This window comes from Microcaecilia unicolor, chromosome 6, assembly GCF_901765095.1.
Source record: "Microcaecilia unicolor chromosome 6, aMicUni1.1, whole genome shotgun sequence".
Classification (NCBI taxonomy): domain Eukaryota; kingdom Metazoa; phylum Chordata; class Amphibia; order Gymnophiona; family Siphonopidae; genus Microcaecilia; species Microcaecilia unicolor.
This window is the reverse complement of record NC_044036.1, coordinates 1,355,103-1,380,310: the sequence shown is the minus strand read 5'-3', so window position 1 is coordinate 1,380,310 and position 25,208 is coordinate 1,355,103. Positions and strand designations below refer to the sequence as shown.

Here is a 25,208-nt window from a genome sequence, read left to right as displayed (position 1 = left end):
AGACTAAAACGGGTGCAGAACATGTACTGAGTTAAAAGGAACCCCTTGTGTGGGTGTACAACAGGTGCACAGCATGTACTTTGCTAAAGGGATCCCCTTAAGAGTCTAGAACAGGTGCACAGCATGTAATGATTTAAAGAGAACCCCTTGTAAGTGTCTAGAACAGGTGCACAGTATTTATTTATTTATTTATTTATTGTATTTGTACCCCACATTTTCCCACCTTTTTGCAGGCTCAATGTGGCTTACAGAGTATGGATATGATTTAAGAAAACAGTCGATCATAAGCTGAGGTGAAAGAGGAATTTAGATGGAAAGGTGTTAGGTAAGGTCGGGTGAGAGGTGTTTTTGGTGTACTTGAGTGGTTTAAGGAATGATTTGTTTCATTGAGGGTGACTTTTATAGGCTCTGTTGAAGAGATGTGTTTTCAAAGCTTTGCGAAAGCTGGTTAGATTGGTCATGGTTTTCAGGGCCATGGGTAGTGCGTTCCAAGACTGTGTGCTTTTGTACTGAGTTAAAGGGAACCCCTTGTCAGGGACCAGAACAGATGCACAGCATGTACTGTGCTAAAAGGAACCTCCTTAAGAGTCTAGAACAGGTGCATAGCGTGTATTGAGTTAAAGGGAACCCTTTGTAAAGGTGTAGAACAGGTGCACAGTGTGTACTGTGCTAAAGGGAACCTCCTTAAGAGTCTAGAATAGGTGCACAGCATGTATGGTGCTAAAGGGAACCCTTTGTAACAGACTAAAACAGCAAGAACTGTTAAAAATAACCCGTTGTGTGGGCCTAGAACAGGTGCACAGCATGTACTTAGTTAAAGGGGACCCCTCGTAAGGGTTTACAATAGGTGCACAGCATGTACTGTGCTAAAAGGGAACCCTTTGTAAGGGTCTAGAACAGGTGCACAGCATGTATGGAGTTAAAAGGAACCTCTTGTAAGGGACCAGAACACGTGCACAGCATGTACTGTGCTAAAAGGAACCTGCTTAACATTCTAGAACAGGTACACAGCATGTACTGTGCTAAAAGGGAATCCCTTGTAAGGTCTAGGTGCACAACATGTACTGTGCTAAAGGGAACCTCCTTAAGAGTCTAGAACAGGTGCACAGTGTGTACTGAGTTAAAGGGAACCCCTTGTCAGGGACCATAACAGGTGCACAACATATACTGTGCTAAAAGGGACCTCCTTAAGAGTCTAGAACAGGTGCACAGCATGTATGGTGCTAAAGGGAACACTTTGTAACAGACTAAAACAAGGGTATAGCATGTACTTTTAAAGGGAACCCCTTGTGTGGGTCTAGAACTGGTGCACAGCATGTACTTTGCTAAAGGGATCCCCTTAAAGAGTCTAGAATAGGTGCACAGCATGTACTGATTTAAGGAGAACCCCTTGTAAGTTTCTGGGATAGGTGCACAGTATGTACTATGTTAAAGGGAATCCCTTTTAAGGATCTAGATCAGGTGCACAGCATGTACTGTGCTAATGGGAACCTCCTTAAGAGTCTAGAACAGGTGCACAGTGTGTACTGAGTTAAAGGGAACCCATTGTCAGGGACCATAACAGGTGCACAGCATGTACTGTGCTAAAGGGAACCTCCTTAAGAGTCTAGAACAGGTGCACAGCATGTACTGAGTTAAATGGAATCCCTTTTTTAGGGTTTAGAACAGGTGCACAGCATTTATGAAGTTTAAGAGAACCCTTTGTAAGGGTCTAGAATAGGTGCATAGCATGTACTGAGTTAAAGGGAACCTCCTTAAGAGTCTAGAACAGGTGCACAGCATTACCGAGTTAAAGGTAACCCCTTGTGTGGGTCTAGAACAGGTGCACAGCATGTAATGATTTAAATAGAACCCCTTGTAAGTGTCTAGAACGGGTGCACAGTATGTACTGTGTTAAAGGGAACCTCTTGTAAGAGTCTAAATCAGGTACACAGCATGTACTGAGTTAAAGGGAACCTCCTTAAAAGTCTAGAACAGGTGCACAGCATGTAATGATTCAAAGAGAACCCCTTGTAAATGTCTGGAACAGGTGCACAGCATTATCGAGTTAAAGGTAACCCCTTGTGTGGGTCTAGAACTGGTGCACAGCATGTACTTTGCTAAAGGGATCCCCTTAAGAGTCTAGAACAGGTGCACAGCATGTAATGATTTAAAGAGAACCCCTTGTAAGTGTCTAGAACGGGTGCACAGTATGTACTGTGTTAAAAGGAACCTCTTGTAAGAGTCTAAATCAGGTGCACAGCATGTACTGAGTTAAAGGGAACCTCCTTAAAAATCTAGAACAGGTGCACAGCATGTAATGATTCAAAGAGAACCCCTTGTAAGTGTCTGGAACAGGTGCATAGCATGTACTGAGTTAAAGGGAACCTCCTTAAGAGTCTAGAACAGGTGCACAGCATTATCGAGTTAAAGGTAACCCCTTGTGTGGGTCTAGAACTGGTGCACAGCATGTACTTTGCTAAAGGGATCCCCTTAAGAGTCTAGAACAGGTGCACAGCATGTAATGGTTTAAAGAGAACCCCTTGTAAGTGTCTAGAACGGGTGCACAGTATGTACTGTGTTATAGGGAACCTCTTGTAAGGGTCTAAATCAGGTGCACAGCATGTACTGTGCTATAGGGAACCTCCTTAAGAGTCTAGAACAGGTGCACAGCATGTACCAAGTTAAAGGGAACCCCTTGTAAGGGTCAACAAAAGTTAAGCAGCTTGCATAGCAGAAGAGAGAATCCCCTTGTAAGGGACTAGAACAGCTGCACAGTGTTAAAGTGAACCCTTCTGAGGGTGTACAGAAGATGAAGAGCATGTGCTGTTTAAGAAGGATCCCTTTCCCCATCTAAGAGTCTACAGCAAGTATACAGCAAGCAGTTTGCAGAAGGAATCCCCATTCAAGAGGCTACAGCAGGTGCCCAGCATTAATTGTATAGTAGAGATGTATTGTGCATATTTCTGCGTAGGGAGCCCCTGAAACCATCTCTCCTTTTGCACTGTACCTGTTTGTGAATTCTGAAAGTGTCAGAAAGCAGAGCAGACTAAGGCTGTTTTCATTGCCCTCTGTTCTATTCTATTTTGGTTCTTCTATTCCACAGTTATCCCAAAGGTTCAACGCAGATGATATAACAAAGAATATATAACAATTAAGAGTTTGTACAATTTAGTAAACAAAATCAACAAGTTTCAGCTTCAAATAGATGCGTTTTCAAGGCCTCCCTGAACAGAGAATAGGAATCAGTTTGCCTTATTTCAAGAGACAGCTGATTCCAAATTGATGCACCCTGATAGGCAAAAGTAAGCTCTAAGAGATGTTTATGACAAATATTTCTCATGGATGGATAATTTGCATACGATGAGTCAGCCGAGTAGATGTCAAAGATCTTGGAATATTCAAACTATGCCCAATTTCTCAGAGGCCAGGCCATATAGTGACTTAAAAGCAAGGCATGCCACTTTCAATTCTGTCCTTGCTCTAATATGTTCCCCTGCTGAAACCTCTTCCCCCAGATCACAGCACCTGTTCTACTCCCCATCGAGCCTGCTCGCCCTGGCGATTGGCATGTACCCAGGCTGATTTCACTGCCTTCGCTCAGGCCAAACTCCTCCTTCGAGAAGACATTCCAGTGGAACTTCATGGGAAAAATATTATTTCCCAGAGCTTTAAGTATCACTTTCTCATACAAACACCCAGACAGCTAATATTTCCAAGGGGCCCAACTCCTGTCTCCTTTGGGAGATTCAGTGTTAGACTCAGGGCTGCCACCGGGTGTAAAGAACTGCGCTCTCTCTCTCTCTCTCAATATTAGCAAAATAAGGGCTAAGTGACTCTCAGCAGTGCAAATCAGTGGCAGTGTGTGGATCCTGAGTGCTAAATGTTCTTGTCACAATAAACAGTGCCACATGCCGTGGCTTGAGCCAGGATTCTCCCCACACGTAGAGATTCAATATGTTTAATAATGGTAGAGTCCTCATCTCCGCTCATCACGTGCAGTGCCCTGCTAATGGAAGTCTCTGCAGATGCTGACAGGTCACACAGTGTTAACATAGCATAAGCGTTGCCATACTGGGACAGATTGAAGGTCCATCACGCCCAGTATCCTGTTTCCAATAGTGGTCAGTCTAGGAAGAAGTACCTCTGCAGGTACAAAGCCTGTACCGGTGGTATTTAACATATTTATAAATGATCTGGAAATCGGAACAACGAGTGAGGTGACTAAATTTGCAGATGATACAAAACTAGTCAAGGTTGTTAAAACACGTGTGGACTGTGAAGTATTACAGGAAGACCTTAGGAAATTGGAAAGCTGGGCATCCAAATGGCAGATGAAATTTAATGTGGACAAATGCAAGGTGATGCACATCGGAAAGAATAATTCACATCATTGTTACCTGATGCTAGGGTCCACCTTGGGGGGTCAGCGCTCAAGAAAAAGATCTGGGTGTCGCTGTAGATAATACACTGAAATCTTCTGCTCAGGAATTATTAGGAAAGGGATGGTAAATAAGACCAAAAATACGATAATGCCTTTGTATCGCTACATGGTGCGTCCACACCTTGAATATTGCATTCAGTTCTGGTCGTCCTATCTCAAAAAAGATATAGCGGAATTAGAAAAGGTTCAAAGAAGAGCAACCAAAATATAAAGGAGATGGAACTCCTCTTACATAAGGAAAGGCTAAAGAGGTTAGGGCTCTTCGGCTTGGAAAAGAGACTGATGAGGGGGGATATGATCGAGGTCTACAAAATCCTGAGTAGTGTAGAACAAGTAGAAGAAAATTGATTTTTTACTCTTTCAAAAAGTACAAAAATCAGGGAACACTCAATGAAATTACATGGAAGTACTTTCAGAACAAATAGGAGGAAATATTTTTTCACTCAACAAATAGTTAAGCTCTGGAACTCACTGCTGGAGGATATAGTAACAGCGGTTAGCGTATCTGTGTTTAAAAAAAGGTTTGGACAAGTTCCTGGAGGAAAGGTCCATGGAGACAGACATGGTAGCATGAAATGTACTAATTGGGTTTCTGCCGGGTACTTGTAACCTGGATTGGAAACAGGATACTGGGCTAGAAGGACTATTGGTCTGACCCAGTATAGCTATTTTTATGTTTTTATGTGTTACATGTGGAGACACATGAAGCACCTGCTGATCCACTGCATGGAGAAGGCATGTCCCATGGGTCACATGATACTGTATGGGCTAAATTGTCAATAGGGTTCCTAACTACAAAGTTACATGTGCACTTTTAAGTAGAAGCCCACCTCCCATGATGTGGGCTTGTTGGTTTCCTTTTCTTATGTGATGTTTCAATGTTCTTGTACTCTTTTATTTATTTATTTATTTATTTATTTATTTATTTACTTGCCACCTTTTTGAAAAAATTCACTCAAGGCGGTGTACAGTAAAAATAAATCAAACATAAGCCATAGCCAATTACAGCGGTAAAAAAATACGTTGAATTGTTCACACTTGAATTTATAAATAAAAAAAGAAGATGTAGAAACCTATTTTCAAGCCCAAGATGTTCATCAAGATTAAATTTCAAAATCAGATTGTGAATATACACACGTGTGTTCAGACAGTATTAGGAATGCTGTATCACACGGACCTAAGAGCATGGCATACATCAGGTTCAGCAGTGCATTGATGAATGAAAGGTGAGGAGAGAATGGCTGTTGGGCCCCTCCAAGTTTATTTTCAGTCAGAGCCAGTGGGAGGGAGGGATGTGGGGCTGTCACCCCAAGGAAATGGATTGGTTATCAGTTGGTGGGAGAGGGAGGTTTCTTGGTAAATCTAGGCCTGTTCTAGCAGCCTCATGGATCTGACTAGCCAAGGTGGGCACCTAATGATCTCACCCTGCTCTGGCTGCACATACTTGCAAACCATCCACAGTTAGCAGTGAGGCAGATCTAGAGGGAGGAAAGACGTGGCAATCACCAAAAAGTGATACCTTCAAGGACAATTATTAATTTATCTATTGTATAAGTCATTGTGAGGCCCCACCTAGAGTATTGTGTTCAGTTTTGGAGGCTGTACCTTGTAAAGGATGTAAAAAGAATTGAAGCGGTGCAAAGAAAAGCTACGAGAATGGTAAGGGATTTGCGTTACAAGACGTATGAGGAGAGACTTGATGACCTGAACATGTATACTCTGGAAGAAAGGAGAAACAGGGGTGATATGATACAGACGTTCAAATATTTGAAAAGTATTACTCCGCAAACGAACCTTTTCCGGAGATGCGAAGGAGGTAGAACGAGAGGACATAAAATGAGATTGATGGGGGGCAGACTCAAGAAACATGTCAAGAAGTATTTTTTCACGGAGAGAGTAGTGGATGCTTGGAATGCCCTCCCGCGGGGGGAGGTGGAAATGAAAACGGTAACAGAATTCAAACATGTGTGGGATAAACATAAAGGAATCCTGTTCAGAAGGAATGGATCCTAAGGAGCTTAGCCGAGATCGGATGGCAGAGCTGGTGGCGGGAGGTGGGGATAGTGCTGGGCAGACTTATACGGTCTGTGCCAGAACCGGTGTTGGGAAGCAGGGCTGGTGGTTGGGAAGCGGGGATAGTGCTGGGCAGACTTGTACAGTCTGTGCCAGGGACTAGTGGTTGGGAGGCGGGGATAGTGCTGGGCAGACTTATATGGTCTGTGCCAGAGCCGGTGGTGGGTGGCAGGGTGGGTAGTTGGGAGGTGGGGATAGTGCTGGGCAGATTTATACGGTCTGTGCCAGAACCGGTGGTGGGAAGCGGGGCTGGTGGTTGGGAGGCGGGGATAGTGCTGGGCATACGGTCTGTGCCAGAACAGGTGGTGGGAAGCGGGGCTGGTGGTTGGGAGGCGGGGATAGTGCTGGGCAGACTTATACGGTCTGTGCCAGAGCCGGTGGTGGGAAGCGGGGCTGGTGGTTGGGAGGCGGGGATAGTGCTGGGCAGACTTATACGGTCTGTGCCCTGAAAAGGACAGGTACAAATCAAGATAAGGTATACATAAAAAGTAGCACATATGAGTTTATCTTGTTGGGCAGACTGGATGGACCGTGGAGGTCTTTTTCTGCTGTCATCTACTATGTTACTATGTAAGCATTTATTTATTTATTTATTTATTTTATTTCTCGTATTTACACCCCATCTTTTCCCACAAGATGCAGGCTCAAAGTGGCTTACAAGTGACTGAAAAGGCTAGTGCCAATCCAGTGAACATACAACTACAATATTAAATAGACTAGGAAAAAATGCCCGTTTCTGAGCACAATGAAACGGGCGCTAGCAAGGGGCCCCCTCCCTCCGTCCCTCCGAGCTACTTGCCTTGTTAGTTGTTCGCTGTGGCGTTTCCGTTTCGGCCCTCTAGTGTCATAGCTCCGCCCTCGACGTCATGACGTTTTGACGCGAGGGCAGTGCAGACACTCCAGGGCACACCGGATATCTCGGGCGCCTCAACTTCCGTGGAGGCTTCAGAACGTTGGGGTTGCCTTTTATATAGAGAGATAAGTAATCAGAGTAGAGAGAAAGAAAAAGAGTAGAGATAAAGGAGTCCAAAATGGCCCATGCAAATGCTGTTAAACACCCGTGCAAGCTCCAAAGGTTGAGGAGGTGTTGACTCGTTGTGATAAATAGCGGCAACCGTCCACTCCGACCCCCAAGACAGGGAGAGCTACAAATCTAGCTCTCTCTCTTTATAAGTTGATAAAGGCACATTCTATTCAGGTGCAGTAGTTATTAAGAGGGGCCTATCTGGAGTCCATTCTACAAAGAGAAGTAGACACCTACTAGCAGAAATACGTGCGTGTAATTGAGGCGTGACGACTTACACCAGCCAAACAGCTCATATAAATGCTTGCACCTAGATTGCTGAATTGTATGTGTGTCCTGTCTGCAACTGTGTTCCCTTCTCCACCCACTTGTACATCTACCTTCAAACTGCACACCAAAAGCACAGAGCTGGAATATTGGTGTCACAAAACACCCAACCACCCACCTGGGACTACCCCGCAGCAACTTAGAGGGTTATCCCCAGCACAGCTCAGGTCCACCTGCACCTGCCGCTTGTTCTCTACACTAGCACCCTGCTCCCACCGACTGGGTCCCAACTGCCTCTGTGCGAGTCTCCTGCTTTCAAGGTGTTCCCCAGTGATTTTTAGGTTCCTGGGGCCACACTCCCAGTGCTCCCACAGTTCCTGGAAAGCACTCACAGACCCAACACAGAAACCACCAGGATTCTTAGTCAGTCCAGACAAGCAGAGGCAATAAACTAAAAATGTTTATTGTCATAGAAATATTGAACAGTGAATCATAAAAACAGATGGAACAAAATAACACATAATAACAGGTAACTGAATATGGATCAATTATAAAACTATCTAAACATTTGTTCACTACCTGAATAGTGCCTGGAGTGTAAGCTCTTTGAGCAGGGACTGTCCTTCTATGTTAACTTGTACAGCGCTGCGTAACCCTAGTAGCGCTTTAGAAATGTTAAATAGTAGTAGTAGTAGTAGTACGGGTAATATAGCTGCTCACAGGTTATCAAATATAACTTAACAGGGCCTCAGCAAAGAGATCTTTCTCTCTCTTCTCCCAAACTGAGACTGGAGAAAAATCCAGTATTTCCTAGATGAATTTGAGCTCCTGGGCTAATCAGAGCCCAGAACAACAAGTTTTAAAAATAGCTGGCCACATCACTGGTTACCTCTTACCTGTGTTAACTAAAGAGGGAACAGTCATTTCTCTAACAACTTTAAACATAAACATGCACCACCTGCTGGCCAAACTAGTGAAATACACTTCAAGAAATAATCAGTACAAGTTACAGGCTTAAAACCCACTGCTTCGTCACAATTGGCATTTATTTTATTTTATTCACAGCATTTGATATACCGCAAGGGAGCCAGAAACAGCGACTACGTGGTTAACACCAAAAAAAACCAAAACCTGTAGACAGAAAGTGGGGGAGGAGAGGTAGAGACAAGTGGAGAGGGGTAGATAAGAGAGGTAAAGGATTAGAAGAAGGGCCATACACACTTATATACCGGTATTTTGGTCATTAATGCATGTTCTTGGGTGCCTCCCCCTGGTGACCAGACTATGAACATTCAAAGTGAGTGCTGGCAGTATAGCACTTGGGTGGCACACTGATAGGGGCTCAGAAATGCTACTCTAAACATTTGCATGCATCATACATGTGTAAATGTTAACGTCTAGGTTACAGATGTTGGCTCCAGGGTGATGGGTGCAGGAGGAAGAGAAGAGAGAGGCGAGAAGCTGGACATGGGGAGGGGGAGTGACACAGAGAGGAGATGCTGGGCATAGAGGAACATAGGGACAGAGACATAGAGAAATGACACTGGATGGGAAGAGGATAATGATACAGAAGAGCAATGCTGAAAAATGGGGGATAGAGACACAGCTATTCTTAGTAATATGTAATTTATCTTTATGTTTAATTCTTTTTTATTGATTGAAAGATCCAAACAATTAGTCACATCTTTAACATGTAATTTATCTTTAAATTCAAGCATGATGCAGGAAGATTGGAGGGTGGCCAATGTAATGCCGATTTTTTAAAAGGGTTCCAGAGGTGATCCGGGAAATTATAGAATGGTGAGCCTGACGTCAGTGGATAAGATGCAAACATTCAAATATTTGAAAAGTATTAATCCACAAACAAGCCACAAACGAGAAGGTGGTAGAACTAGAGGACATGAATTGAGGTTGAAGAGGGGCCAACTCAGGAATAATATCAGAAAGTATTTTTTCACGGAGAGAGTGGTAGATACCTGGAATGCCCACCCGCGGAAGGTGGTGCAGATGAAAACAGTAATGGAATTCAAAAATGCGTGGGATAAACACAAATGAATCCTGTTTGGAAGGAATGGATCCAAAGAAGCTTAGCAGAGATTAGGTGGCAACACCAGTAATGGGGAAGCAAAGCCAGTGCTGGGTAGACTTCTGTGGTCTGTGTCCTGATCATGGCTGAATAGATTTGGATGGACTAAAGTGGAGCTTTTCAGAGGTTTCCATGATAACTTCAGATGTTTTAGAACAAGAACAGTGCCCTGAAAATGGCAAGGACAAATCAAGATCAGGTATACATATGAAGTATCAGATACCATATGTAATGAGTTTACCTTATTGGGCAGACTGGATGGACCGTACAGGTCTTTATCTGCTGGTATCTACTATGTTACTATATCAGGTTTAAATTATGAGACACTGCCTCTTGAGTGGTCTTTAAATACAGTTGAATTGTTTCTATAGATCTGTATGTGGTTTAGTGTTGATAAGGGCTTGAAATAATTGAGTTTAAAATATGTAAAGTGTCACCCATGATGAAGAAATCAATGTTTGGGTGCACATGAAGACATGACTAGTCAATAAGAGTAGACAGCAGCCATTCCTCAGGCCTCAATCCCTCCACTACCGCTCCTAGGGGCCACGCATCTCCGGCACATGTGTCCTCCTGTCTCGGAACACCTCTCTGCTCCGTACCTTAATGTGCATCCACATTTCAGTAGAGAGCATCAGGCAGCGATTTTCATATCCTGTCAGCAGCCGAGCCCAGAGCCTCCTCGCTGCTGCATCCCGCCCCTTTTTGATGTCACTTCCTGCTTCCACAAGGGTGGGATGCAGCAGCGAGGAGACTCTGGGCTCGGCAGCTGATGGGATAAGAAAATCTCTGCCACTGTCTACTGAAACGTGGTGGATACATATCAAGGTACGGGGTGAAGTGGGGTTCCAAGAGCTCTAAACTTCCTTTTAAACTCTGATAAATTATGGCTTATGGTGGCGGGCGGGGGGCAGGGGCGCAGACGGAGAAAGGCACAGCCTTGGGGTGAGGTAGGAAGAGGCGCAGTCTGGTAGCTAGATGGGGACAAGATTAGTATGGCGTTGAGTACTGTGATGAGATTGGAGTGAGACTGTGTGTTTTCACGGATTCCGTTGTGATTTCAGGAAGGAGAGTGCTGATGTTCCCAGAGCTTGAGCTGGCGTTTATGGGAAGAGGATTAGTATTTGGGAAAAAACCACACCAGAGTTGCAAGGTGAGTCTATATTTCCTGACACAGAATAGTACATCATGTTTCTAAATTGGCTTAACCTCCAAAAAGAACCTTGTGCTAGCAATCATATGTAGATTTTAAAACATAGCAGGGGATGAGGGGGTGGGGTGGGCTCAGTGACATCCCGATGAAAATCTGTGATGGATGAAACCACTTTCTTAATGTATTTTGCCTCAGGAATCCTGGCTGAGGACTGAGGAGTAAAAGTAACTTCTTAAGATGGGAGTGTCTGTCTGAATATAAATAAAGTGTTGACTGAAAGCTTTGACATCACACTATAGTGAAGAAACATCATTCTTTAGACTCTCCCAGCATTGCTGGCCCTGAGAGCAGAACTGCATGAACTGCCCAGCCTTGTGTCTTGCTGTAGGATCTGGAAGCCACCGCTTGGCGCTCAATTCTTACTTACAAAGGATGGAGAATCCCATGCTCAGTTTTGAGTCTTGTGTCAGTTGGTTTTACGTAGCACAGATCCGGGAAGCAAGTGAGATCAGGGTAGACCAAATGCACCGTTAGCAAAGGAAGCTTCAGAAAGAGTGGATGGGGAGGGATAAAAGTTCATGTCTCCTTTACACTTCTGATTCTCAAGCAGCCCTTTTCCGCTTATCTTTTTCTCTTCTCTGTCTCTTGGAGATCAAGTTCCTGCAGGTATGTCTCTCTTGTAACTGGATTTCAGGTCAGGAGGGTGTTCTTGATGTCTTGCCCTGAGTTCAAACCACATTTCCTTGTCACTTAATTTGCTGAGGGGCTCTGTAAGACCTAAACACTTCCATGAAGTGCATTGCCGGAGGCAGCAGTCAGTCAGCTACTCTGAGAAGGGTGTGTCAGAAGTAAGGAAAGCTTCTGAGCCTCTTGAGCAGAGCAGGAGGATTGTAACACTATAATCTACACATGTTATCTGTAAACAGGAGGCGTGCCAGAAGGGTTAACTCAGTCCCAAACTCTATTCCTTCATCATGTGTTTTTCCTCTGGCTACAACCATGCCTTCTGTTTTCAAGGTGACACTCTGGACAGCTTTCACCTTCCTCTCACTATTAACTAGCGTGATCGCTGGATCCCCACCACCAGAGCCTTGGCAGATGGGTACTGTTGCTGGCATGAGCACTACGAGTCCCAGTTTCATGGATGCAGAAGACAATACGGACCTCCTGTTAAAATCCACGTGGAGTTCGCTACTTGGTAAGTACTTCGTCCAGTGGAAGTGGGTTGGGATTCATCAATGCTTAGAAGCTTGTTCATTACAAGTGTGGAGATGATGGTTTCTTTCTGCTCTGTGAGTCCAGTATTCAAAGTGATGTAATCAGGCAGGGTTCAGCTCTTACCCACTTAAATTGTGCCCAGCAGACCAACCGCTGACGTTCAGTGGTTCTTAATTGGGCAGAGCTGAATATGGGTATGAACCAGCCATCTTGGCAGGAGAGGGGCTGAATATCGGCCAGGATCCATAGAAGAGCTGGAGGCCTGACGGAATCCTATCATACCCAGACAAGGCCCGGTTTTGAATATTGAGGCCTAATTTTGCCTGCATTGTTCCGCTGCCTGCTGAATATTGACCATTATATTGTTAATCTTCACTGGCAGATGACTTTCCTCATTCACAGAGGTCTGGGGAGATGACCAGGATCTTGTGGCCTTATAGGGACTGCAGATTCAGGCTAAGTTAGTCCTTTTAGGAGTTCAGTAAAGGGATAAGTGCAACTCCAGTGTGTCCTGCTTAAGTGTACACAAATGGTACTTTTCCAAAGGAAACAGACGTGATTGTAGCAGGTACCTCTCACTCCCCCTTCTGCTATGCAGTCGTAGTAGGGAAGGCGACTTCATAAAACACAAAGCTTTGGCACATTGACTAGGGGACTATTTGGATCACATTTTTCAAAACCTTGCAACTGGAAATTAAGGGGCTCTTCCAGTAAAGTGTGGTAAGGTTGTGTACTTACTCTGCGTTAACTGCAAAACCTACACACGGTAAATGCAGGGGGCGTGTCCAGCATTTGCCCTACGTTTACACTTAGCATTACATCCAGTACTTGCACCATGTACCACTGCGGGTAAACCAGTGTGGGCGCAAGAAGAAAGAAATCAACAATAGACCACAGATCTGCAGCAGTGGCGCTCCCCCCACACACATTCACCCCTCATGACACCCCCCCCCCAATCTGATCCCACTCCCGATACCCTACTCTTCCCTTGACATTCCATTTCATTCTCTGACCCCTCCATCCCTTCTGATTGTACACCCAACCCCCTTAGCAGATCCCCACACTCCCCCCAGAACTGATCCCTCAGATAAATCCCTCCCCTTGAACTAAAGTCGTGCTTACAAGTTGTCAAGAATCCTTTCCCCCAGCCCCCTGAAACTTAGCAGAAGATGGTCCCTGGTAGTCTAGCTCTAGGACTCCTAGTAGTATTCTTTGGAGTGAAGGAGTAGTCTAATGGTTAGTGTAGTGATCTGAGATCCTGGGGAACTGGGTTCAGTTCCTACTGCAGCTCCTTGTGACCCTGAGCAAGTCACTTAACCCTCCATTGCCCCTGGTACAAAATAAGTACCTGAATATATGTAAACCGCTTTGAATGTAGTTGCAAAAACTTCAGAAAGGCGGTATGTCAAGTCCCATTTCCCTTTCCCTATTTGAGATTCTACGTGGAATGTTGCTATTCCACTAGCAACATTCCAAGTAGAAGCCTGCCCTTGCAGATCAGCAATGCAGCCGCGCAGGCTTCTGTTTCTGTGAGTCTGACGTCCTACACGTTGTACATGCAGGACGTCGGACTCAGGAACCAAACGAAGGAAGAAGACTTTGGCTGGAGGGAGTTGGGGTCCCCCGCCAGCAAAGGTAGCAGACGGTGACGGGGGGTTGGTGGCAGGAGGGGGGTTGAGAGGGTCGTCGGCAAGGGGCTCCAGTGCCAAATCTACGGGGGCCCAGGCCCCCGTGGTCCCATAGTAGCTACGCCCCTGCTTTAAATCACTCCTTAAATCACCCCAGTGCTTTAAAACACCTCTCACACGACCTTACCTAACACCTTTCCATCTAAATCCTCATTTACCCTCAGCTTATTATCAACTGTATCTAACATTATGTAATGACTATATCATATTAACACCCTGTAAGCCACATTGAGCCTGCAAAAAGGTGGGATAATGTGGGGTACAAATGCAATAAATAATAATAATTACAAATTATTTTCTCTTACTCTCTTACCTATCTATCCTGCTTATAATCGAAAGAGAAAAACACCTATATTGCGACCCAAATCGGGAGATGAGCGTCTTTCTCCCGTGGGCGCCCAAATCGGTATAATCAAATGCTGATTTTGGGCGTTTCCAACTGCAATCCGTCGCGGAAACGGGTAAAGTTGACGGGGGCATATCGGAGGCGTGGTGAAGGTGGAACTGGGGCGAGGTTATCGGCCGAGGAGAGATGGGCGTCATTAGCTGATAATCGAAAAAAAAGGCGTTTTTACCGCGATTTTGGGTCACTTTTTTTGGACCCTTTTTTTTCACGAACAAGTCCCAAAAAAGTGCCCCAACTGACCAGATGACCACTGGAGGGGAATTGGGGATGACCTCCCCGGACTCCCCCAGTGGTCACTAACCCCCTACCACCAAAAAAAACTCCACTTTAAAAACTTTTTTCCAGCCTCTATGCCAGCCTCAAATGCCATACCCACCTCCATGACAGCAGAATGTGTTCTATCCTGTGACAGCCTTTCCCTGGTTCTGATGTGGCTCTCGGGTGAGTGTGACACCTTTTCTGTTATGCGCACTGCAGAGTCACATCAGCAATGCATTGTGGTGGGTGTAGGGTATTGGGCTCCGTGATTCCACTAGCTTGTGGCAAATGCTCACGATGTTGGTAGTTGGTAGGCTCTATTCCCATGGTGCTTTTCCCCCTGCTTACTGGGTCAGAGTGTGCCCTGTTTTGTTTCCGGTAGTCCATGAGGTAGTGGCCATTTTTGTAAGCCACGCTACAGAACTTAGTTCTTACCTTGAATGTGGCTGAAAGAGGGCATTGTACAGCATTCTGCCAGCTCTGACCTACTGCTAATCTCAGTACCAGGGAGACTCGTTGCCAGTGGGGCACAACCTCTGATCTGCAGTTAACTGTGCGTAAGCGTGCTTATTCCAATAAAGGACGTTTTCGGAGAGATTAGTCTTCAGGTGTCAACTGGTGTGCCAATGTTATATAGCAGCAACAAGTCCTAGAGGCCTGCGTGTATGCAGGTCCCTGGAGCACTTTTAGTGGGTACCGCAGTGCACTTCAGCCAGGTGGACCCAGGCCCATCCCCCCTACCTGTAACACTTGTGGTGGTAAATGGGAGGCCTCCAAAACCCACTGTACCCACATGTAGGAGCCCCCTTCACCCATAAGAGCTATGGTAGTGTTGTACATTTTGTGGGTAGTGGGTTTTGGGGGAGGGGAGTTGGGTGCTCAGCACCCGTGGTAAGGGAGCTATGCATGTGGGAGCGTTGTCTGAAGTCCACCGCACTGACCTCTAGGGTGCCCAGTTGGTGTCCTGGCATGTCAGGGGGGCGAGTGTACTACGAATCGTGGCCCCTCCTACGACCAAATGGCTCGGATTAGAACGTTTTTGAGCTGGGCGTTTTTAGTTTCCATTATCGCTAAAAAAAACAAACGCCCAGCTGAAAAATGTCCATTTTTTTTTAAATACGGTCTGTCCTGCCTCTTCACGTACCCATTTTCGGACATAGACGCCCATGGAGATAGGCGTTCGCGTTCGATTGTGCCCCTCCACATGTTCCATCTTTGCTTATACCCCACACTGTCAATTAAAATGTTTTATTACGTATTGTGTTGACATTGTAAGTAGTATACTATGCCATACTTTGTATTGTTTGAATATTTTTACTGCTGTAATTGCCTATTGCTCATGTTTGATTTATTCTTTCTGTACACCACCTTGAGTGAATTCCTTCAAAAGGCGGTAAATAAATCCTAATAAATAAATAAAAATATGGAAAATGTAATAAAAAACAATCTGTAGATCTGTATATGCCTCCTAGCCATCTTAAGAACCAAGTTAACAAGATAAACAGAAGTAAGACCATGTAAAATCTTAAAAACATGACAGGACAATTTAAAATTAATACCAGCAATACATAGACAACCGATGAAGGGAAGTCAATAATGGAGTTACAGGCGAATACTTTCACTGTTTATATTTCAACATTTTTATTGAAGACATAACAGGAACATTCTTACAATCATCATTGATACCACATCTGCCAAGCAAAAACTATACAACAACCTGTTATTACTGTCTCCAAAAGTTTTTCTTTTCTCCCCTTCCTCCCCAATCCCACCCCTCCCCCCGTTTTTATTGATACTTATGCTTTGTTATCATCTTAATGTGTTGAGGACCAAACTTCTTCCCCTATGAGACAAAGAATCTACATAAGCACCCCAAATTTTCATAAATGTTTTCTTTCTTTTTAGTGAACGTTTGGCTTCTTTAGCTTCCCACGTCATTAACTGGTGGATAAGGTTCCGCCAGTGCCAATAATCTGGCCCTATATCATTTGTCCAGTTTTGCAAGATACATTTCTTTGCCAGCAATGTTATTTTACGGAAAAATAAATTGTGCTCTGGTATTTGACCTTTAAATGATCCTGGTAAATTTAACAGCATCTGCACTGGTGTACCTGCTAACTTTCGACCTAATAGTTGTGATATATAGTGAGCTATTTTCCCCCAAAACCTTCTAATCTTCCAACAGCTCCAAAAACTATGGTAAAATGTGTTGTCTGTTCTCCCACATCTCGCACACAAGGGCGTCTGCAATCCCCCGAATTTTGCTAATTGTGCAGGTGACATGTATGCTCGATGTATAAAACGGAATGCACATTCCCTATATTGAGCTCCGCTGACCAATTTCGGTATCCCCTTCAGTTGCCTCTCAACATCCCATACCAATAACTTGACTCCTAAGTCCTTCTCCCAGCGCTCTTTTATCTTTTGAAAGTTTTTGGGTTTCTCATATGGCCACAGAGCTTTATGTATCCCTGAAATTGATGGCACTTCTTCAGAAATCTCTAGGAAAAAATTTTTTAGTTTCAATCCCTGTTTCTGTTCCAATCGGCCTTGATCTATTGACTGAATAAAATGTTTGAGCTGGCAGTGCACAAATGTATCACCCCATTGAATTGTATCTGCCTCCAATAGCTGATCTAAAGGTTTAATCCCACCGTTATCGCCTATTACATCGTCCAGACATTCTAAACCTCTTTCTTCCCATCGCTGAAAGACTGGGTTTTCTATACCTGCTGTAAAGGTTGGGTTCCCTCTGATTGTTAATAGTTCTGTTACCCCTCTCCCCATCTTCAATCTGTTCCCCAAGAATTGCCACGCTCTCCTAAGCGGTTTTAACAGCAAATTGTCCCTGTGTATCTCGGGGACCTGCGTCGTTTCTAATTGTATTAGGGATTTCAATCGCAGCAGATCAAAATATTCCTGTTCTAATTCTAATGGTGTGTAGTATGTTGTTCCAAATATCCAATCCCTCACATGCCGCATTAAGCAGGCCATATTGTATAACTTCAAGTCTGGTAATCCTAGCCCTCCCTGTTGCCAATTGCCCATCATGAACTGTTGTTTCATCTTAGCTTTCTTATTGGCCCAGCAAAATTTCATTACCATCTTAGTGAATGTTTTCAGGTCTTTCCCCAATATACATATAGGTATGGTCTGCATGACATACAACCACCTAGGTAGGATCACCATATGAATTAGTTGCAACTGCCGCTGATGGGTAGAATATGCCTGTCTCCAACTCTCCAATTGGTGTCTAGTCTGAGTCAACAGCATCTTAATGTTAAGTGAATATAGTTCTACCACTTCTGGCGTCAGCTCTATACCCAAGTATCGAAACGAATTGGTTGCTCTTCTCAATGGGAACGTTCCCTGCCAGGACGTTGCATTCTGTATATTACTAACCAATGCTTCTGATTTCTCCAGGTTTAGTTTAAACCCAGAATAGGTTCCAAACTCTTTAAACACCTCCAATAGTGCTTGCAAGGACTCCTCTGGGTTTGTGAGCATAACTAACAAATCATCTGCGAAGGCAGCTAATTTGAATTCCTGTTTCCCAATCACCACTCCTCTTATGGCTGGCATCTCGATAATATCTCTAATCAGTGGGTCTAAGTATAATGCAAAAAGAAGTGGCGACAGGGGACACCCCTGCCTAGTTCCTCTTTTTATTTCAAAGGCCTCCGAATAATTGTCATTGACCATTATTCTAGCTTGCGGTGATGTATATAGTGTTCTAATTGCTGTAATAAACCACCCTGCAAATCCATATGCATTTAGCATGGCAAACATATAACTCCAGTCAACTCGATCAAATGCCTTCTTGGCATCAAAACTGATCATCAATGTTGGCTTTGATTCCCTCTTTACATGTTCCAGCGCTGCGATGATTCTCCTCAAATTTTTAGCAACTGATCTTCCCTTGACAAATCCCACCTGTCCCTCCTGCACTAATTTTGGTAATACGCGACTCATGCATCCTGCCAATATCTTAGCAAATATCTTCATTTCACAGTTCAGCAGAGAAATGGGTCGATATGACTCCGGCAATGTAAGATCTCTCTTGGGTTTGGGTAGCAAAATAATTTGAGCCATGTTCAATTGTCTAGGAAGAAATCCTCTTTCTACCCACCCATTAAAAGTCTCTACCAATGCAGGCTGTATGTCTTCCCCTAATAGTTGGTAAAATTCTACTCTTAGACCATCCGGTCCTGGCGCTTTCCCTGGTGTGCTATTAGCTATTGCCCAGTGTACTTCATCAATACTTATTGGTTCGTTTAATACTTTTTGTTCCCTTTCCGAGAGGACCGGATGGGCCACCCCCTCTAAGTATAAGTTGCTCGGAAGACCTGAGTTATGTTCTTCTGTATATAAGTTCTGATAGAAAGTTTTAAAAATATTTTGGATTTCCAAATCTGTAAAACACATTTTGCCCGTCTCATCCTTTAAAGTTATAACCCTTCTCGATGTCTGTTTCCGAGCAATAAGTCTGGCCAACATCTTTCCGCCTTTACTACCATGCTTATATAATTGGAACTTATAATAAGCTTGTGACTTCATCTCTCTCTCATGGATAAGGGTATTTAAAGCCACTTGAGCTGACACCAATTCTTTCCTCATTTGAGCACTGGAAGACCTGTCATACTTCTTCCGCAATGTTACAATTTCTTTCTCTAGTCTCAGTATCTCTCTGTCTCTTGCTTTTTTAAATTGGCTTACATAACTAATGATCTCTCCTCTCAGGACCGCTTTTGCCGCCTCCCAGAATACTATTGAGTCGGAGGCTGTGTTCTCATAAAAAAGTTTATATTCCTTCCAACTATTCAACAAATATTCCCGAAATCCCGCATTGTGGGTCAAATAACTTGGGAATGTCCATTGCTTAAATTTACCTCCCGCCTCCCCAGGGTTCCAAGTCGCCCAAACTTCCGCATGATCCGATATTGCATACGGTCCTATTTGGGTATCCTGTACTTCTCCCATTAATGTGCGTGACATCAGTAGATAGTCTATCCTTGACTGTGTGTTATGTGCTCTGGACATATGTATGTAATCTCTGTCCTGTGGATGTAGAACTCTCCAGATGTCCAATAGGTCCAAAAGGGAACATAAGTTCGGTAGTCCCTTTGACATCCAGTGAGTTGGTGTCTGTGTAGCATTTGATTTGTCTATCTGCGGGTCCCATACTGTATTAAAGTCTCCTCCCAAAATTAATCGGGAAGAGTCTTCTACTATTAAATGCCCTAGTAGCTGTTGATAGAATTTGGTATCCATTTGGTTTGGTGCATAAATACTACCCAATAGTATCTGTCTCCTTGCCAATAGTACCTTGCAAAAAATGTACCTTCCCTCTGGATCTTTAATTACATCACAAATCCTGTCCACCACCCCCTTCCTTATTAGGACGACCACTCCACCTTTTCTCCCTTTTGCTGGTGAACCAATGCATTCTCCTACCCACCATTTTTTAAGCTTATCATGTTCTGTCTCATTCAGATGCGTCTCTTGCAAAAGAGCAACATCCGCTCTGATTCTCTGTAGATATTTTAGTATCTTAGAGCGCTTCACTGGTGATCCGATGCCTCCCACATTCCAGGTCACTATTTTAACCATCTTTCACGGGTTGTGGTGGCATCCGATCACCCACAAAAGTTCTTTATCTTCCGGGAGCAACCACCCCAGCCTATGGTTCCCCCCTCTTATCATGTATTCCCCACACATTCTCTTATGCTGCATAGTACCATTTTTCTCTTCCTTATTCTTTGTCTTACTTACGTCTATTTGCTTTCCCCTGCACCCTATCCCTCCCCAACTCGTCCCCCCCCTTAACCTCCCATACTTTCACTGTTTAAAAGTCAATCTAGCCACAGTATTGTACAATAATTGCAACCTTTTATAATTCTTAGTTGATAACTCAGTATAGATAGAAATGCAAAAAATGTTTATGAAAGAGCACGAATGGCTGTCAGTTTATGAAGAATAAGAAAGACTTTTCTACACAGATTGTTTACTTGTGTATCAAAGATAAAGTGTGGTCTAAAAATATTGCAAGAATCTTAGTCGTAGTCCGAAGAGGCAAAACTTCTCCTGGCAGTATGTACATAAGTACATAAGTAATGCCATACTGGGAAAAGACCAAGGGTCCATCGAGCCCAGCATCCTGTCCACGACAGCGGCCAATCCAGGCCAAGGGCACCTGGCAAGCTTCCCAAACATACAAACATTCTATACATGTTATTCCTGGAATTTTGGATTTTTCCAAGTCCGTTTAGTAGCGGTTTATGGACTTGTCCTTTAGGAATCCGTCCAACCCCTTTTTAAACTCTGCTAAGCTAACCGCCTTCACCACTTTCTCCAGCAACGAATTCCAGAGTTTAATTACACGTTGGGTGAAGAAAAATTTTCTCCGATTTGTTTTAAATCCTAGTATTTTTGGAAAACGTGAACAGACGCTTCACATCCACCTGTTCCACTCCACTCATTATTTTATATACCTCTATCATGTCTCCCCTCAGCCGTCTCTTCTCCAAGCTGTATAGCCCTAGCCTCCTTAGTCTTTCTTCATAGGGATGCATAACATTCTTTGGAAATCATGCGCTAAGCCAGATTTAACGCAGTTCAGGTCTTGCGCAAATTAGCACTCGTTCCCGGCCCTCTCAGCTCCTGAGGAAAAAAAGTGGCTGCTGCAACCTCGAGCAGTATTCTCACACTACTATCTCTAGCCCTGAGACTACCGCTAGAGGTCTTGGTGGCCATTTTGTATTTGGAGCCAGCAGGAGCGAATGGGCTTTGCTCTTTCCTGACCACCATTAGACCACCAGACCTGTTAAGGTAGGACTGAGGATGGTCTGCAGGGGATTCAGGGGGTGGAGGATCTTTTTACAGGGTGAAAGGTTCAAAAGGAGATGTCCAGTTGTTGGGGAGGGGTGGATCATGTGGGGGGGGGGGTCCATCTCGTCTTGGGAGGCGTGGGAGGGAGGGGATCTGAGTTTTTTGCAGCGGAGGGTTGGGAAGAAGGGTTTGGGACCTTGTTGTGGGGGGGGGGGGACAGGAAAGAGGAGGATCAGCTTCAGGCCACAACCGCTAGCTGATAGTTATGTGGGTGCCGGCAGCCACATAGCAAATTAGACGAAATATGGACTACTCTGGTCCTTCATGCCCCTTTTGCTATGTGGCACGGGCGCCTGCGTAACTCCTGACTCCATTCCCAGAACAGCCCTCTCCTGGTGGCTGATTACTGTCGTCCAGTTAAGTTGCCGCTGAATATTAGCCGCCAGCTTGCTAGGTGCAATTTCAGCTCCTAAATTAAGATGAATTTTCAGCTACAAAAATTGGGCACAAATTTATGACCATAACTTGTGAGCCTAAATCTAGAGGCTCGGGGCCTGATATTCAGCCACCGACATTAACCCTGGAAATTCCGTGCCGAGCCATGTCCGGCATTGAATTTCCAGGTTTCTGGAGCAGGCTAACACATAGCTGGTGAAGTGCAATATTCAGCATTAACCGGCTATGGGTTATTCAGTTCAATTCTTGTATACCGCTAATATCCCCTTTCCAGGGTTCAGTGCAGTTTACGTTCTACTTGAGGCAAAAGCAGATAGTGTTAGTGTGAGGTATGAGAAACATTAGAGACCATTGGTGCATAAAGATAGGACTGACTTTTATTCGGTTAACCGCGAATATCAGTACTGCGGACTCTGCCCCAAATGCTTCCAAAATAGCCAGTTTTCAGTTTGGCGCTGTCATGTACCCTACCTCAACGCAAGCGGCTCGGGCTGCACGGGGTCCCATCGACACGCACACTTGGCTGGCACAGCCCTGAGCCATGTGTGTGTAGTTCTTCTCTGGCTGCAGGCTCCTTGATTGCTTTGCTTCCATGCACCTGGGTCTGCTGTCTCTCTGCCTGGCTTCCCTTGCTTCTCTCCTATTGGTCTTCCGGTTCCTCCTTCCCCTGCTCTTGTCCTGTGGCTGTGTTCTTTCTCTCTGCCGGTTCCTGCTAATGTCAGACGCCAGCACTTTATCAGCTGATCTCTTCCTGGACTCCATGCTTCGGCTTCTACTTTGGTAGGTGTTACTTGCTCAGTAGTTTGCTTCTTCTCTGCTTTGTCCCTTGTTGCTGTTTTTGCTTGTACCTGGATTACTCTTGTGTCTGCTGCCTACCTACTGACTTTAACTGTACCTGGATTACTCTCTTGCCTGCTGCCTGCCTACTGACTTTGCCTGTACCTGGATTACTCTCTTGCCTGCTGCCTGCCTATTGACTTTACCTGTGCCTGGATTGCTCTCTTGCCTGCTGCCTGCCTACTGACTTTGCCTGTGCCTGGATTACTCTCTTGACCTGCTGTCTGCTTGGCCAATATGTTCACCACCCCATTTTCACCTCTGTCTCGTAAGTCCTGCAGGCCGCCCGCACCTAGGGGCTCAACCTCTGGGGAACAGTGGTCAGCGCAGGTGAAACCCGGGGTTGTCCGGCCGCCAAGAAGAACCTGGTCCGAGTACTGGGCTCAGCAGTGCTCTACTTGGTACAAGAACTGACAAGTCTGACAGGCGCTAACCGGCTATTTTCAGCGGCACTAACTGGTTAAATGACACTGAAAATTATTGGTTAGCCCTGAAACGGCCAAGAGCTTGGAATATCAACCCCTCAGCTTTTTTGAATATTGGGCCTATGGTGTCTAATTCTGCATTTTTACAGACTTGTTCTAGGAAGAATGCTGTTCGGATGGTCAAAATTGTTGAATTTAATTATCAAAATCTTGGGGGAAGTGGGAACAGCTGAATATCCACCCAGAAAGCCTAATACTCTTACTCTGCTCCTGCTGTATTCTATTGTGTATCTTGTGGCTTTTCTTTGATATGTGTTTGTTTTGTTCCTGTTACCACAGGAAACAATTCAACCTCGGTTGAGCAGAGTGCTGAGGAGTTTGCAGATGATCGCCTCTTCCGGTCAGAGCGCTCTCCTGCGGACCAAAATAAACCCAAGAAGAACAGAAAGCTGTCAGCCCGTGGGGCCAAGGGATGCCGCATACGGAGCCTGATGGTCAAGGTGCGGGACCTGGGACTGGGCTACAATTCTGATGAATTTGTGAGGTTTAAGTACTGCAGTGGTGCCTGCCAGCGGTCCAGGAATAACTATGACTTGACACTGTCCAGCCTGTTGAAAAGCAAGGCCATCTCCCCAGGCCCACATGAGAAGATCAGCAGCAATCCCTGCTGTCGGCCTACAAAGTACGAGCTGATATCATTCATGGATGCGAAAAATATGTGGCAGACTGTGGACAAGCTTTCAGCGGCAGAATGCAACTGCATAGGATGAGCACAGTGCGGCTTCTCTACAGATCGTCACACCGGTGCTCAGAGGCATTGCTGAACCGGAGCCAAATGTGACAAAAATGAAATGATATTGTAGAGCCCTGAGAAGGTCACGTTTGCGGTCAGTCAAAAAAACGAGCAGAATATGAACAGAATATTTCAGTGGCATGGGTGGTACAGGGAAAATCCATTTTACCATCAAAGACAGAGCGGTGTCATGAGCACAAATTCCTCCATTCCCAAAGATAGACCTCCTGCAAAGAAACTTGCAGCCTGCTCTACAGTTTCTGCTTCCAAAGAGAAGGGGGTTGAACTTTGAAAGCAATTTCTCCTTTCTATCCAGGTGTTGATTAATAGGAAGGGCCCACGTTTCTATAGTGCCTTTGCAAACACTGTTCTTGTTGAGAATGGAGCCAGTTCATGAACAGAACATGGGAAAAAGGCAACGAAGGTAGGAAAGAGAATAGAATTGGATGTCATTGCAGATAGATGATTTACAGGTGTAGCTGCTGAATACCTAGAAAAGAATTCAGGCTTAATAACCAAAAGGTTTGAAGGACAGCACTATGTAGAGGAGAGGAAGGGACTCGAATCCAAAATGTGCTATAGAGCTTGAAATAGATGCCATGATTAACACAGTTCTTACTGGCTGTGTGAAACCCAAAGGTTTATGGGACTTTGAAGCTATGACATGTTTGATTCCTTCTATGGGTGGGTGTAAGAAGTTTCCATTCAGCACATGAATTCTTTCAATGATCTCACTGGTGGTTTGATAGAATAATCCCCAGTCTCCCCAGGAAGCATCAGGTCTTCTCCCTTTCAATTGCTTGGATTAGTGGAGGTCAGATAATATATTTATATCACTCTGAGATTACAATTCTAGAAGACTTTTACATGTAAAAACACATCATTTACAGATGTAACATGTCACGTCTATTCCATTCCATTTATTGATTTATATATACTGACTGACCAAAGTGATGTAGAATAATGAAAGTTAACATAACACAAAAATCAAAATACCCTCAAACCACCGTCCAACTTTCTCCTGTAACCCAGCCAACAATCCTGTTATTTGTATAGTCTGACTCAGACAGATAAGTGATCTGGGGAACATCCACTACAAATCAAAGTTCATCACTTTGACCATTTCTGCTATCATTTTACATGCTGAAAATGGCTGTTATAAATCGTACAAGTATGTGTGAAAGACCCTGATGGATTTATATGATCTGCACATAGTCCTTCTCTCAGGGATGTCATTTGGGTGGAGCTGGAGACATGACTCCTGGTGGCAGTA

General features: G+C 44.5%; 1 protein-coding gene across 1 annotated transcript in view; it reads left to right on the top strand.

The window, feature by feature from the left end:
* Positions 1-24,788, top strand: part of ARTN (artemin) — a 59,687-nt gene extending 34,899 nt beyond the window's left edge. Inside the window, exons 2-4 of the mRNA XM_030206982.1 lie at positions 10,938-11,026; positions 12,044-12,224; positions 23,482-24,788. Coding sequence (XP_030062842.1) covers positions 10,952-11,026; positions 12,044-12,224; positions 23,482-23,912 — 687 coding nt within the window. The 5' untranslated portion in view covers positions 10,938-10,951 and the 3' untranslated portion in view covers positions 23,913-24,788. The remainder of the gene's footprint in view (positions 1-10,937; positions 11,027-12,043; positions 12,225-23,481) is intronic.
* The last annotated feature ends 420 nt before the right edge of the window (positions 24,789-25,208 follow it).